The 15,574-nt window shown below is 40.7% G+C and overlaps 1 protein-coding gene across 3 annotated transcripts in view; it reads right to left on the minus strand.

Moving 5' to 3' along the window:
* The window catches only part of DCAF6 (DDB1 and CUL4 associated factor 6), a 61,946-nt gene extending 46,751 nt beyond the window's left edge, over positions 1–15,195 (minus strand). The window contains exons 1-5 of one of the 3 annotated variants that reach the window (XM_016148591.2): positions 14,975–15,195; positions 6,409–6,470; positions 4,845–4,937; positions 2,362–2,547; positions 712–825 (exon numbers count right to left, since the gene is read on the minus strand). In XM_016148591.2, coding sequence (XP_016004077.2) covers positions 712–825; positions 2,362–2,547; positions 4,845–4,937; positions 6,409–6,470; positions 14,975–15,071 — 552 coding nt within the window. In that variant the 5' untranslated portion in view covers positions 15,072–15,195. The remainder of the gene's footprint in view (positions 1–711; positions 826–2,361; positions 2,548–4,844; positions 4,938–6,408; positions 6,471–14,974) is intronic. The other 2 variants (XM_016148592.2, XM_016148593.2) reach the window with 2 other exon arrangements.
* Between the last annotated feature and the right edge of the window lie 379 nt (positions 15,196–15,574).

Consider the following 15,574-nt stretch of genomic DNA (forward strand, 5'->3'; position numbering starts at 1 on the left):
AACAATAGCAATTGCTTTAATTAGCAAGCACTCAACCTGATTACTAGTAATGTTTTTTTTTTGGGGGGGGTAGATAACTTTCAGTAAAAATATATCTAGCAATATTTTCTTATTTCATTTAGTACTTCAAAATGATCTGAGAAAAAAACTACTCTAAATAACACTTGGGGTTGTCTAGGATCATATATTTCTCAGGCTTTTTTCAAGATAGTATCTAAAATACAAAATTGATAATGAAACAATTATCTTTAGAGAGCTAAATCTGAATGAACATATGCAAAAATAGTATCATTATTTTTTTAAAAAGATGATATATATTTCTTGGTTTAAAAAGGTCAGGGTAAAAACAAAAAGAAGACACTAGTCTACTCCATGCTTTTATTACTGCTATTGGTAAGCCGAATTATCTCTATAAGTAAACAAGATATAGTGATAAATGTTTCAAGTCTTTATAATGATAGAGCATAGATGAACAATGGTATACATTTCCATAAACATATTTGAAAAGTACAATTAAAATATAAGTTCTCTAAATTTACTATTAGCATTTTAATTAAAATTTTTTTTTACCATAAAATGTTTATTGAAGATTTTAGGGAAACAAAATTTTTTAATTTACGCATAATCTCATAACCCAGAGATAATTTACTGTCCAGTTTTAAGTATAATCTTAAAATTTTTGCATCATTGGTACAAAAATTTGATTCTTACGTCTTTGCAATCTTCTTTTGTGCAGCTAGTTTTGATGCGTGTATCAAACCACCTAACAGTACCATCTTCACCACAAGAGAGGAAAGTGTACGGGTCATTGGGTACAGTCATAATCTGAAGAGGAAAACAGAAGTCTAGCTAATGTTATTGCACATTTAAACAGATGGCTTTGAAAGCCATAAAATGCTTAAAGCGAAAGCAACTAAGAACCATTTCTTTTAAGTATTTATAACTTTCTCACACCATGATTCAAAACAGTACAATACATACAGAAATATGCGAAGAGTAACTGTTGAATTAATACGACCCATTACTTTGAGGTTTGAAATTAATGGACCTGAAGATATAAAGTTCTTTTAAGATTTTAAACTTTAACAACTTTGACAAGAAAAATTCTCCCCTAGGAAGCTTGTTTAAGCTAAGCAAAGCCTAATTTTTGTTTTCTGGATGTGGATTTACACTTGTATTATAAACACATAAAATGTTCTCTGATAATGTTTAAGAGAACTGTAAGATGCTGAATTGATGTAAGCATTTAAGATGACCTCTCAAAAAAGCATTTAAGATGACCGCTCACAGCTCACACCACAGTCAATGGTGAAATACTGGAACCTTCTCCTCGAAGGTCAGGAACAAGGCACAAACGCCCGCTCTCACCACTCCTGTCCAATACGGTTCTAGCTCGAGCAACCAGGCAAGAAAAAAATAAAAGGCATCAGAACTGGAAAAGAGTAAGTAAAATATCTCTGACTGAAGACGACATGATCAAGAATCCACACATACAAAAAAACCCCACTAGAACTAATAAATGAAAACGGCCATGTTGCAGGTTACAAAATCAACATAAAAATCGCCTATGTTTCTATATGCTAACAATAAACAATCTGAAAGGGGAATTAAGAAAACAACCTCATCACAGTGGTATCAGAAAGAGTAAAACACCAAGGAATAAATTTATTCCTTGAGGTGATAGACTTGTACACAAACAAAACATTTTGCAAAGACCTAGAGACACAAACAAATGAAAAGACGTCCTGTGTTCGCAGATGGTTAAAACGTCCACACGACCCAAGGTGACCCAGATATAATGCAATTTCTATCAAAATCCCAATGGCCTCATTTACAGGGGGAAAAAAAAACATTTTAAAATTCATATGCAATCTCAAAGGACGCAAAATAGCCAAAACAATGTGGAGAGAGAAAAACGAAGCTGAGGCCTCACACTTGCTGATTTCAAAGCATATTACAAAACTACTGCGTTTAACACATTATGGTACTGGCATGAAGACAGACGCAGACCGATAGGACAGCGATGACTTCATGCAAGACGGTGATAAAGTGTTTAAGAGGGTGAAGCCCGGCAGAGAGTTCTCAAACACGACAGCAGAAGCATCTTTAAAGGCTGACATCTGTTTGCTGAGAGCTTGGCTGCTCAAGCAATTACAGTCCCTATTACCGCAGCTCACATCTTATTCCTTAACTTTGTCTGCAAGCTTATCAAGATCCATTTCCTGAAATTTCTCTGCCTACATATGCATGAAGGTATGTATACACAATATACACATGTGTGAACATACATCCACACACACATACACTTACACAAAAACATAGCCACATTATATATTATATGCAATCACAACAATACTGTACCTCGTAGGTAGTTCCATAATGGCACGTAAATTGGCATTGTCTGTTGGTTTCTGCATCTTGCTCAACGTTGGTATAAAATATCACTCCGTCTCCAGAGCAGGATACAATCTGCTTGTCATTTGTGCATGGTAAAAACTTTGCACTAAATATGTTTGCTCGGTGCCCTGAACGAATTGTTGTCAAAACCTAAAGCACGCAGAGAAAGCAGTTCTTGGTTATTTATTATTTCCTAGAAAGAAACAACCATAGCCAGAAATAAATTCTCATCTCAACGAAAAATTATCATTTGATTCCAAACTGTTATAATTAGAAAAAAATAAGAATTGCACATATTTTCTTTTTTTCCCCTCTGAGATATGAAGAAGGTTGAGTGTCGTTTTGGATTGATAATTCCTTATTACCAAGGCAGTTCTTTGTTACTTTTGGGACAATTGAAAAAGTATTTAATCAAGTATTTTTCAGTGGGATGATTGGTCCAAATAAACTAGCCTATAATTTTTGGAAAATGAAATTTTTCTTTTTTATATAGTTAAGATCTAGGGTATATATCATTAAGACATGATACCACTAATAAGAACACCTCCATATGTAATCAGTGTTTTGAAACTTTTATTTTCTATAAACTAATCTCATGAATTTTCAGGATCTAAAAATGGAGTGAAATTATAACAACAGAATTGACTCAAGATCAAAAAACTATTTAAGTATGTAATAAATCATCAGTGTTGTTTTTTTTTTTTAAATATTCTTACGTGATACCAAAGTTGGAACTAAAATCACTACGTGGAAAAGATAAGATCTTGTTAGACTAATAACCTTTCAAAGTGTCATCTGAATAATCATTTCTCAAACTGGAAAGGAGAAAGAGCAACCACTTTTCAAACACACATAATCACTTGGGAAACACGTATGAAAGCAAATGTCATTTTTTAAAAGATTAGCAGATAAAGGAGAAATACGATCTTTTAAAATTATGCCACTGGGCATTTTTACAAATGAATTGAAATCAGAGATTTGGAAAGATATTTGTACACTTATATTCATAGCAACATTATTCACAATAGTGTAAAAGCAGAAGTAACCCAAGTGTCCACTGATAGATGAATAAATAAAACATGGCCTATACGCACAACGAATACTATTCAGCTTTTAAAGAGATGGAAATCCCGACACATACTACAATAAGGATGAGCCTCGAGGACATTATGCTAAGTGAAATTGGCCAGTCACAACAGGACAGATGCCATATAAACACTTCTGTGACGTTCATCAACATGGAACATGGCCAACGGCACTAGAGCAGACAAAGGCAGGGACAGGACGCAGGATGGTGTTGCCGGGGGCTGCAGGAGGGGACACTCGGGACTCAGTGTCTAATGGGGACCGAGCCCTAGCTCTGCGAGATGAAGAGAGTTCTGTGGACGGAAGGGGGCGGCGGTGGCACAATAAGGCGAATGTAACGTCACTGAACTGAATTCCTAAAACAGGTTAAGATGCTTAATTTTACATGATGTGTATTTTACTACAATTTCTTTAAAAAGAGTAAAGTTCTGCATCTTTAAAAAAATTTCATGGGAACCTAGATGAGGGCTTCGTATATCATCAGCATTAAAATCCTGATAATGATGATCAAAAAGCATTCCACATGTGTGTAATTTCAGGAAATTTCTCTACTGGGAAAAAAAAAAGGTTGTCCTGGTACTTACAGACCTAAGAGAAATAGAATTTGAAAGCATCAAGTTTCCCTCTGTTAAGTCAGGACAATTAAGAAAAAAGCTATCTCTGAAATAAAATTATGACCCGTCTTTTAATAAAAGACAGGCTCGATATGAACCTATTTTAGGCTGAAGGACCACAAACATTTATTTAAATATCCTAACTGTAGAAAAATAAGAAAAACATGAACAATCTGTCCTGGAAGATGGTTCCTGTTAAATGAACTGCCCCGTCCACAGCGTTCTCACTGATGTAGGAACAGCTGCACGCTGCTTCTGTACACGACGTCAGAGGGAGCCGGTCAAAACCAGCACAGTCCTAATCACAACGGGACGGCCGCCTCGGCGCACTGAGCTGAGTGCCACGCAGCCCGTCACCAGAACCCAGCCCGTCTGCAAGCCGATAAAAGTCAGTTTCTGAAACTGCCTGCTGAAGATTAGATTCTGTGAGCGTAAAAGAAAAAAAAAAAAAATCCCATCATCTTTTTCCTCCCCAAAGAGTGGTTTATTGAGACGTCAACTTTGGGCAATTTTGAAGCATGCTTAAATATTCTGGAGTCAAAGGCTGGATGACAGCTAATGTTTTCCTAAGGAAATCGGGGACTGGCTAGGAAGAAATTTCAGATCATATAATAAACTTTAACAAAATAAAAATATTCTATAACAAATGCCCCTTCCACAATTATTTATAATTTCTTGATTTCTAGTTTCTCAATTTTCTCTCTCTCTTTAGATTCTTTACATATACAGATTCTTTAAACAACATACCTTTCTGCTGTAAGGATTACTAATTACTAACTTGGTATCATCTGAGCCAGATAAAATATACTCTCCAGTCTCATTCCAACAGATTGTATTAACCTAAAAAGAAAGCAAAATAGAAATTTAAGCAAACTTAACATAAAAACAAGTATGCCATTTTTTACATAACCAATAGTTCAAAATTTATATCACTAATGAGGTTGTCTCTGGAAAACAGTATTTACCAGTTTACTGAAAATATATACTGCCTACCATTTAGCAAACACAACGTTCTGAAAATTTCTAATGAAATGTCTTTCTTAAGTTTTATTAAAGTTTATTTTAATTAAATCATTTTATATCCAGTGACATAAAACCAGGTCACCTGAAAAGGAATTAGGAAAACTTATTACGAAGCTATAGTCATCAAGGATAGTTGGTACTATCGTGATCAGACACAGGCATCAGTGGGATGAAACTGAGAGTCCAGGAATAAACCCTTCCATTTATGGTTAAGCAATTTTTGACAACAGGTCCAAGACCATTCAGTGAAGAAAGAATGGTCTTTTCAACTGATGCCTGAATATACACAAACAAAAGAATGAACTTACACCTGTATTTCACACCATATATAAAAATTAACTGAGAATGATCAAACATCTAAATGTAAGAGTCAAAACTATGAAGCTCTTAGAAGGTAACGTAGGTGTAAATCTTCACGAAAACTAAAACCATGATGAATCACTACTTCGCACCTATTGAGATAGCTGTAAGACTTTAAATAAAAAAGCAGGGGGGTGGGAACGAAGAGCTGGAAGGATGCCAGAAACCGAAGCCCTCAACTCTGCTGGTGGGGACGCAAACCAGGGCCGCTCTGGACAAGTTTGGCAAAACCGCAAGACTGGAACGGTCACCCTGTGACCCCCGCAATGCCACAAGACATACACGCAAGAGAAAGCAGGTCACACAAAGATATGGACACGAAAGTCTCATTACTCGTAACAAAGGGGCAGCCACCCAGGTATCTTTCAACAGAGGCTGCGCCATGGATGAACTTGAAAACGTTAACGCTAAGGGAAAGAAGCCGGCCTGGGAGGCTGCACGGCGTATGATTCCACTGTTACGAAACGTCCAGAAGAGGCCTAGAGAGACAGAAAGCAGACCAGTGCCGGCCGACAGCTAGGTGGAGAGGGAGTGGAAGTGGCTGATAAACGGCACGGACTTCCTTTTTTGGATGCTGCAAATATAATGGAAGTAGATAATGGTGACAGCTGCACATTACGAATATATTAACCAACCACTGAACTGCACCGTTAAAATGGGTGAATTTTATGGTATGTAAACTGTATCTAAATTTTCAAAAAAGAATGAGATTTCCACTTTCAGTCAAGACGGAACAACATGAACCATCTGTACTTTAAAAACGTCTCACGTTATTTTTCTAAATTCAAAATTACTTTAATGTTTTAATGCTTTATTCTCCCAATTTATTGCAGTTAGTCGCGATCTTTTCAGGGAGGATTGGGGCATTTCATCAAACATTTGAACAGTTTTTAAAGTCGTTCTTGGTTGAAAATTAACTATTACTTACACAGCCATCGTGCACATTCAGGGTTGCTTCAAGTTTTAATCTTTGGATAAATTCTCTTCTTCCTGTTTAAAAAGAAAGAACGAACTAAATAAATCCTACAATTTGTAGCTGAGAAAAATGTAACGTTAAAGTTAAGAGCTGAGGATTTAGCATGGGGCAGGTTCGACCTCTAATTTCAACTCTCCATTTGTAAGCTGAGTGATATTGGGCAAATTAACCTCCTCCTTTGCCCTAGTTTCCTCGTTAGAGTATCTGCGTACCTGGTTCTTACAAGGATTAAGTGATTCAAGGACAGAAAGGGCTTAGCAAAGTGTCTGGACCACAGTAAACACTCAAATGTTGCCTTCATTCATCCATTCATCCGGGAAATATGCTGAGTACTCGCTTCGTGCCAGGTGAACTCTAGGAACCAGGAAGAGTGGTAAAACATGGTAGAAAAGATCCCTGTCATCTAGTAAGGGATGAAAGACAATACACAATATGGCACTTGGTGAAAGTGCTACATGGAAAAATAAAGCAAAGAAAGGGGTCAGAGAAGACTGGGATAGGGTCTTCAATGAAAATAAATGGCATGTGTTAGATGGCACCCATATTTAAACACATCTCAGTTTCAGCAAGGTTAAAATATTCCAAAGTTCATTCTACAATGATGAAATGTGGCAGCAAAAATAGACAGAAAAAATGAACCTAAATGTCCATAAATAGCAGAACAGTTAAAATATTATAAAAATAGAACATGTTCCTTCTATGAAAAAGAGAAATAGGTTTCCCTGAATCATCTTGACCAAAGATGGACCAAAAAGCTTCATGTTTATTCAGAAGCTGTAATGAGAGGAAGCTGAGTCTATGACAAAGAGCGATAATTAGCTAAGTAATCGGGGTGATGAGATCCCAAATAAAATTAAATTTGACTCTGCTCTCCACACACTGACACAGAGGCAGAACTCTCTGTTTTCTTGCCATTTAATGTAAAGATCAGGATGTTTGTGAAGCCAAATTGTTTTCTTTCTCCTTGGTTATAACTGGCGAAATGGCTAGAAAGAGGATGAATATATGGGTTAAAAAAATAATTCTACTTTTATATGGGGGGAACGCTCTATGGTTCCTAAACTTACTGGAATAAAACAATTAGTGTTTTCATCTAATTTGTACTTTAACTTTTCAAATCTGATTTTCATTTTTAAAAAGATGTTAATAGTAAATAGAAAAGAAATTTTTTAAATCTTTTCCTTTTGGCCAATGGCACGCTTGGTAATTCTACTGTTATCAATTAAGACTTAAGAAATAAAGAGTTCAAATTAACAACATGACAACAATTAGAATTTGTTAAAATGTGAAAAAAAAAAGTACTAGAAAATCTTTTCGCCGAACTTTTAAAATCTGGGTTTGAAAACGCGGCTCCAGCGGTTTCTGTCTACAGAAAATAGTGGTGACACGTGACAGAATCCACGCCGACCTGAGCACTTCCGTCAGGATCTCGTCTACGGAACGTGCGCATGAAAAAGGGCAAGACCGGGCGGGTGCTGAGCGACCTTTCCGAACACTTTGGCCTCAAAACGGCTGTACTGTGCACACGTCCCACAAAACGTGCTTCTAGAACAAACCAGCGTCAACCCACTTTACCCTTTTAGTAACTAAATGCACGACCAAGAAATGGGAGCTAAAAGCCACCATAAAATAAGAACCTTACGTAAAAACAAAAACAAAAAACGGAACCCCTTCAAATTAAAGTAAAAACACACTCACTTCTGTTGACAAGCACCATGTTTGCAAGCTGCTATTTCATGGGTGCTGCGGAAGACACACGTCCCATCGGAGAAGCAAAGGACTCTACTGCCCGTGGCACCGCGAGCGGCAGGGGCTTCGGCCCCCGCTGCTCCCCGGTCCGGCTCGGGGCAACGCGGAGCCGCGGGGCGCGATGCCGGCCACGCAGGGAGTCCGAACCCTGACCCGCAGGAACCCGAACTGCTCATCACGCGAAACGAGCGACCTTCGTCCCAGAGGGAGACATCTTTATTACACTGGACAATAAATAAATCTCCCCTCTGCCCCTGAGGGAGCTATTTTATCTTCCAAGCCTGTTCACTACCTGGAGTCTTGGAAAGATTGTCCAGAAAAGCCACCGGCGCCTCCGCTCCTAAGACGCGCAGAAACGCACGCGCTGCGGGGGGCCGTCTCCCGACTCCTGCACCTGCGGGGAGGTGGACTGACCTGTCGCTGCGGCTTCGTCCTGTGCAATCCAAGTCACCGCTTCCGATTCCACCTCCACTCTGACATTCCATTCTATACTGACAAGTAGTGCGCTCCCTAAAGCGAGGAACTCTTGTTCACCGGGTACCCCAAAGGGCCTAGCACAGCGCCCGACACAGAGTAGGCACTCAATTTACAGGTGCTGAATCAGTGAATGAACGTGTGGGATCATAATATGGTTTTGTAATGTGTTTCACTCGTTAATACAAGGTGAGCATCCTTCGGTGATGATAGATGCAGAGCCATTGTTCATTTTTAATGGCTATGTAACTTACTGAGCAGCTTTGTAACTTACTTATACCTCTCTCTCGTTAGACCAAGATGCTTAGGATGAGAAAGGTGGACCAGGGTTGAAATGTCTAACTTGGAACATACTACACTGGGCTGGGAAAAAAACTGACCCTCTCGGAGCCCCAGTTCTTACATTGTAAAATACCACCACCAACTGTACAGGCTTATTGCCGCGTACTAGCATATGCGGAACTCATACGTGTGCCTGCCACACTGCGGACACTAAGATTAGCTGCCTCCCGTGCACATGTGGGGTTTGTTCTATGTTAATGTTCAGAAAATAAAAAAAACGATTCGAAAGGTGACTTCATGAGAGAAGGTGACTTCAGGTGGTTAAGAGACAGGAAGGAGGCCAGTGACACAGAGCAGAGGGGGGCGGGCACCTGACCCACACTCTCACTTCCCTTGCCCCCGGGGCCTGGTGAGCTGCCCCTCTCCAGCGCCGGAGTCTTCGCCACCTGCGTCCGCTGCCCTCCCCAGCTCAGGGTCAAGGCCCTCCTTTCCCTGCACTGTCCCTGCGGCCCGTCCTCTTCATTCGTTTGTTCTCCGATATCAAGGGCTATCAGTGAAAGCATTGGTCTCTTTCAAGGCACATTTGTCACAGCCACACAGCATCTGTCACTCTCGCTACTGTCTTCTGAAGTAGTCTTTAGCTCCCACGGCATCTTACAAGATAACCAGAGAAACTGAGCACCAAAGGATGTAAAACTCCGAGGAGAGACAGAACACAGACAGGCATATACAAAATATGATGTAGGATTTGCATACTGACAAAACATAAAACTATAAAACACTGCTGAGGGAAATGGAAGAACAGCTAAAAATGGAGAAGATCCATGATCGTGGACTGGAAGGTTCAACACTGTAAAAGTCATCGGTTCTCCCCAAAATAATATGTAGATTCCATGCAATAACAACCAAAACTCCACCAGTCTCTTTTGCAGAAACTGACGAGCTGATTCTAAAATTTATATGGGGATGAAAAGGACCCAGAATAGCCAAGATCACTTAAAAAAAAAAAAAGAACCAAGCTCAAAATATCACACCAGCTGATGTCAATACTCGCCATAAAGACATGAACTACTGGCATAAAGACAGGTACCTCCACCAAAGGGAAGGGCCGTGGTAGAGAACTTGACTTACATGGACTCAGGTCAATTGATTTTCAACAAAGAGGAAGAGAGAGTCTCTGCAAATGGTGCTGGATCAATTGCACATTCATGTGCAAAGCAATGAAACTTGACCCTTACCTCACAGCATAATTAACTCAAAATTGTTCATAGGCCTGAATGTAAGAGTTATAAATAGAAAACCTCTAGAAAAAGGCATATCAGAAATCATTGTGATCTTGGATTAGGGAAAGATTCTTAAACAGCACATAAAAGTATAAACTACAAAAGACGTTATAAAAACTAAAAGGCACAAACTGGGAGAAAGTATTTGCAAAATACATATCTGATTAAGGACTTGAATCAAGAATGTATTAAGAATTCTTACAGTATTAAGAAGGCAAATCTGAACATTTAACCAAAGCATATGGATGGCCATGAAAAGATACTCAACATCACTATTTGGATTGAATCAAATGCAAATTAAAATTATAATAAAATACCTCTACATACCCACTAGAAAGGCTAAAATTAGGAAGACTCGCAACGCCAAGTGCTGATGAGATGTGAAACGACGGGACTCTCCAGCGCTGCTGGTGGAAACGCAGCACAGTACAATTACTTTTGGAAAAGTCCGACAGTTTCTTGTAAAGTTAAACACACTTCTGCGGCTCAGCAATCCCACTGCGGGTATCTCTCCAGGAAACGAGGATTAAGAGTGTCCTATTCTAGTTATATTTTTCTAAGGTGTAAATAAAAACTTTCGCTATTTATCTCTTCCTTATTAGCCATCAGCGGTGTTCAAACGAAAAAAATATTTTTTAATCTGCTATAAATACTTGGGGAGCCTGTCGCCCTAACCTGAAGTCAATGACATTCAATTACAAAAAATACACAGCAGCTGGTACAGCTTTGCAACCCTCAAGCCAAGACTCAGTGGAGATTCTCCTGGGTCCACACCAACATTTTTAACGTGATACAGAACAGAAATGAGAATGCACCCACTTAATAAGGCCAAATCACATTTGGAGTATCTTTTTTTTTAGCTGTGTGTGTGGATCGCAAGTTGCCACATGTATTTTTACTGTGGATCGTGGCCAAAACATGTGAAAAACACTGACGTAAAACATACCTGTAACGTGTTTGGTGCTGCCAGATGCTCCTATGCCTTCTAAGCCCGCTCATCCTGCCCCAGCGAGGGGGGAAACCCACCGCTGAGTGGTCCCAGCCTGCTGTTTGCAGCTGTTGTGATTGACAGCATGCCTTTGGTGATCTACAGGAATTACTGGCATGTTCTATTTTTCATATTTGACATTTTCACTACTAAAATCACTTTCCAATTTTCACTGAGATTTCAAGACTAAAGAAACAAAAACCAAGTTTCCACTAACTTCCTCAGTAGCTAATGAGGCAAAAGTCAGAATTAACTGACCCCTCATTTAACATATTGTAACCTGGCAACACATTATGAAAAATTTGGTAAATCTGAACATAGATATACTCAGGCTGTGCCAAAAGAGTAATTTAAGTGACTTTAATGAAACTCAGATATTGATTCCTAACATTGTTACAAAAAGATTTCAATCTTAACTATAAAGTTGTCACTGGCTGTGAACTATAGACTGAATATGTGTTGTCCTCCCCCCCACCCCCGGGGAAAATTCCTCAATTGAAACCCTGACCCCCAAAGTGATGGTATCAGGAGATCTCCCAAGGTGATTGGAAGTAGATTATGGCTTTTATAAAAGAGAGCCCTAGGCGCTGGCCTAGCCCCTTCTGCTGCAGAGGATTAGAGTAAAGCAGGCCTCATCAGATACAGAATCTGACCATGTGGGCACCTTGATCTTGGCCTTCCAGCCTCCAAGTCTGTTAGAAATAAATTTCTCTTGTTTATAAGCCACCCCACTTATAGCTATTTCATTACAGCTGCCCTATACAGTGCCTAACCATAACTTAAACATTTTATATTAAACATTTTATACATTATAGCAAACTCAAAAAGTTCTTTAAAATTACTTTTGTCAATTACCATCTTTTAATTTAGAGGGGTTAGAAAGTGTCAATTCAAACTGTAGGCACATCTGTCTAAAATGAGAAAAATATGAATAGAAGAAATATGCAGAAGTGAGTTTCTTTTATAAACAATGTCTGTCTTTATAAAACTATATAAATTTACTAAGACATGTGGCTAATGTCATTATAACCATTGAATTCTAAAAGCACTACCCTCAGTACACAGTAGCTTGAGCTCTGAAACATTTAAACCTACAAGTATCTCCAGACTTTAACAATTACTATATCACTAAAACATGTGGCTAATAAGTTACTATAATAACCACTAAATTCCAAAAGTACTACCCTATCTCAGTACACAGTAGCTTGAGCTCTGAAACATTTAAACCTACAAGTATCTCCACACTTTGACAATTATATCACTAAAATGTGTGGCTACTAAGTTACTATAATAACCACCGAATTCTAAAAGCACTACCTTATCTCAGTACACAGTAGCTTGAACTCTGAAACATTTAAACCTACAAGTATCTCCACACTTTGACAATTACTATTTTAAAAAATAAATCCAACAGTGAAATTTACATCAGGCTCACAAAGATGACAATCCCTGACCTACTCTCTGGAAATCCATGCTAAACTAAAACAATATTCCATTGGTTCAGGTGAACCTTGTGAATTTGGGGCTACATATAAATATAGTTTTTCTCCTAAATAACGTATGACAAATTATTTTTCTTCATTCCCACAATATAAGAAAATTTTGTGAACTGTAACTTTCTTTTATGGGAGGAAAATAAATAACTAAATTTAAATAAAATCAACTGCAAAGCTCAAATACAACTATTGGTGAAATAATCTGAAATGTAAATGTCACAAGAAAAATCTATCAATTTGTTCTATCCCAATTTTACTGTTATTTAGCAGGAATTCATTAGAAATACAACAATGAAAATAAATTAAAAAAAGAACCTACAATACTGTAGATAAACAATCAAAATGTTTGTTGAAGTCTCAAAACAAGAATCTATTTACTTTCTAAAACCCTTGGACTTGCACTTTTTAAAAGACTTTTATTAAGAGTACTTAAAAATATTATTTTTAAAAATCTCATTAATTCAGGCACTACTAATGTGGACTTGCTGTTTCCTAAATGCCAAACCAAGATTAGCACTGTAGTGTAGAAGAGTCAGATAAACTACTGGTGTAAAGGTCTACGAAGGCCAAGAAATGACTTTACAAGCTATTTCCAAATACGCAGAAACCATTTTTAAAAGAAGTTGTTCTAAGAATGTGCTAATTATAAAGCATTTATACTTCAAGTATTATTTAAGATAAGGAACTCCCTGTAGCTATATACGTATATTTGAAAATCTATCATTTAGACTTTCTACTAAAGTCAGTGGACTCTTACTCTCCAATTTTCCTCAACAGCATTCCTTTAGGGAAGTGCCCGAGGAGGAAGGAAAAAAGAAAATACAGGGTTTTAATTTAAACTGACTATTACAGACACATCTGAACTACTTAAAGCATAACAAAACATTAATATAGAAACCTATATATTAATGCCATGGAAAGATCTCCAAGATGTAGTGTAGAAAAAGCAAGTTGCAAAACAATGTTTACTGTATGACAACATATATACAGGTCTCACACACTCACACACACACGCACACACAACTATGACACTTCTATACATAATACGTGCTATAAGAATGCAAAGAAAAGGGTCTGGACAAATACCCAGGAGACATAACACGGTGTGTTTGAAAATGGAATGGGAAAGATCAAAAGGGTTTTTGCTTTGTTTTTATTTTTATTTTTTTAACCAGAATGTATTCATATGTCACTTGAGACACTAAAAACCGAGAATAAGAAGAAAAAAAAGCTTCCAAGTTCTCTCGAAAAATTTACAAACTAGAACTACTAGATGTCATGAGATATCATTTTCTTTTATTGACTCGAAGTCAAAACCAAATGACATCGATAAATATCTAACAAAAAGTGGCAAAACTGGGGATACAGTTTTAAATGACGTCTTATTTTCAAAAAATAGAAAAATAGAATTAGTGTCACGAAAAGATTGCTCAAGAAAAAAAAAAAAAAAAAAGACCCACAGTAACTACATCCACGTTTCAGAGACCGGACCCAGAATCCACACAAAACCACCTTATCCGAAACGAAAAAAGTGGAATACCGTTCCCTCAAGCATTGAAGGTTGTTTTTAGAAAGCTTAACCACGAAACCGTAAATGCCAAGTGCGTTCTGCAGGGGTGGGAATGGGAACGTGAAACCCTACACCTCCTCAAAGCGGTCAAACCCAACTGAACGGCGGAGTCGAACCGGGAGAGCACGCGGGGGTGGGGCGGGCGCGCCGATCACTTTTAGGGTTTGGCTCCGGGCCGCCGGGCAGTGTGCGCGGAGTCGGTCTGGAGCGTGAAGTCCCCGAGGGTGGTCACCGCTTCGCAGCCGACACCTGAGCCCTCCGGAGGCTGAAGCGCGGCGGGTGTCGGCGAACGCTCCGGTCCTTCGGCCGAGCGGGGACGGCGTTGGCGAAAGAGCGAGAGCGCCAACTTTCGCCCCAAACGCTCCGAGAGGTCCGGCGAGTCTTCTCCGAGTCCCACTCCACATGCGACCCCAACACCTTGCCTGGCCCCAGTACCGGCCGCCCCGGTCCGGCCCCTCGAGGAAAACCCAGCAGGGGCGGCGGCCGGCAGCATGCAAAGGGGGGGCTTGGCCTTGGGAAGAAGGGGCGCGGGGCCGTCCGCCGGGGTCCCCCCAGCGCCCCCGTCTCGGGGGCGACCGGCCGAGGCGCTGTCCCTCCTCCAACAGCCCCGACCGCGGCCCCCTCCCCCACCTCCGGGCGGCGACCTCGGCGCCGCCGCCCCGGGGCCCCCGCTCACCCAGGTAGCGACTCCGCAGCCGGGACGGGTCCTCCAGCCCCAGGGACCTTTTCCTCACGTCCCACAACAGGTGTGGGCGGGAGCCACCCCGAGACATGGCTCCACCGGGCCGGGCTGGGAGGGGAGCCCACCGAGTGGGGGAGGGGAGGGGAGGGACACGCGATCAGCCCCCGAGCCGCGCCGGCACCATCCGCGCGCCGGGCCTGGCGGGCGGGCGGGCGCGGCGGCTCAGACGGCGGCGGCGGCGGCGCCCTGGGCCCCGAAGCCCGGCCGCGCCCGGGCCGGAGCTCGCCTCATACTCTGCCCAGACCGCCCAGAACATCCAGAGAACAGCGACAGTCCCCTCCCCCGGCCCCTCCGACAGGAGGAGGCGGGGGCGGAGGCGGCCGCGACTCCTCCCTCTCGGCGTTCTCGCCGCTCTCGCGACCGAGCACTTCTCGCGAGATGATGACGGCCCGCGGCGCTGAGGCCGCCGTGCGCCGCGGCTGCCCTCACCCCCGGGGAGCGGGCTCGGGTAGACGAGGAAGGGAGAGGAGCAGCCGAGCTCTGAAGCCTCTCGCGCATGAGTCTCATTGCAAACCAGACAGGAGCGTTGTGTGG

The sequence above is a fragment of the Rousettus aegyptiacus genome, unplaced genomic scaffold (assembly GCF_014176215.1).
Source record: "Rousettus aegyptiacus isolate mRouAeg1 unplaced genomic scaffold, mRouAeg1.p scaffold_m13_p_17, whole genome shotgun sequence".
In the NCBI taxonomy this organism is placed as follows: Eukaryota; Metazoa; Chordata; class Mammalia; order Chiroptera; family Pteropodidae; genus Rousettus; species Rousettus aegyptiacus.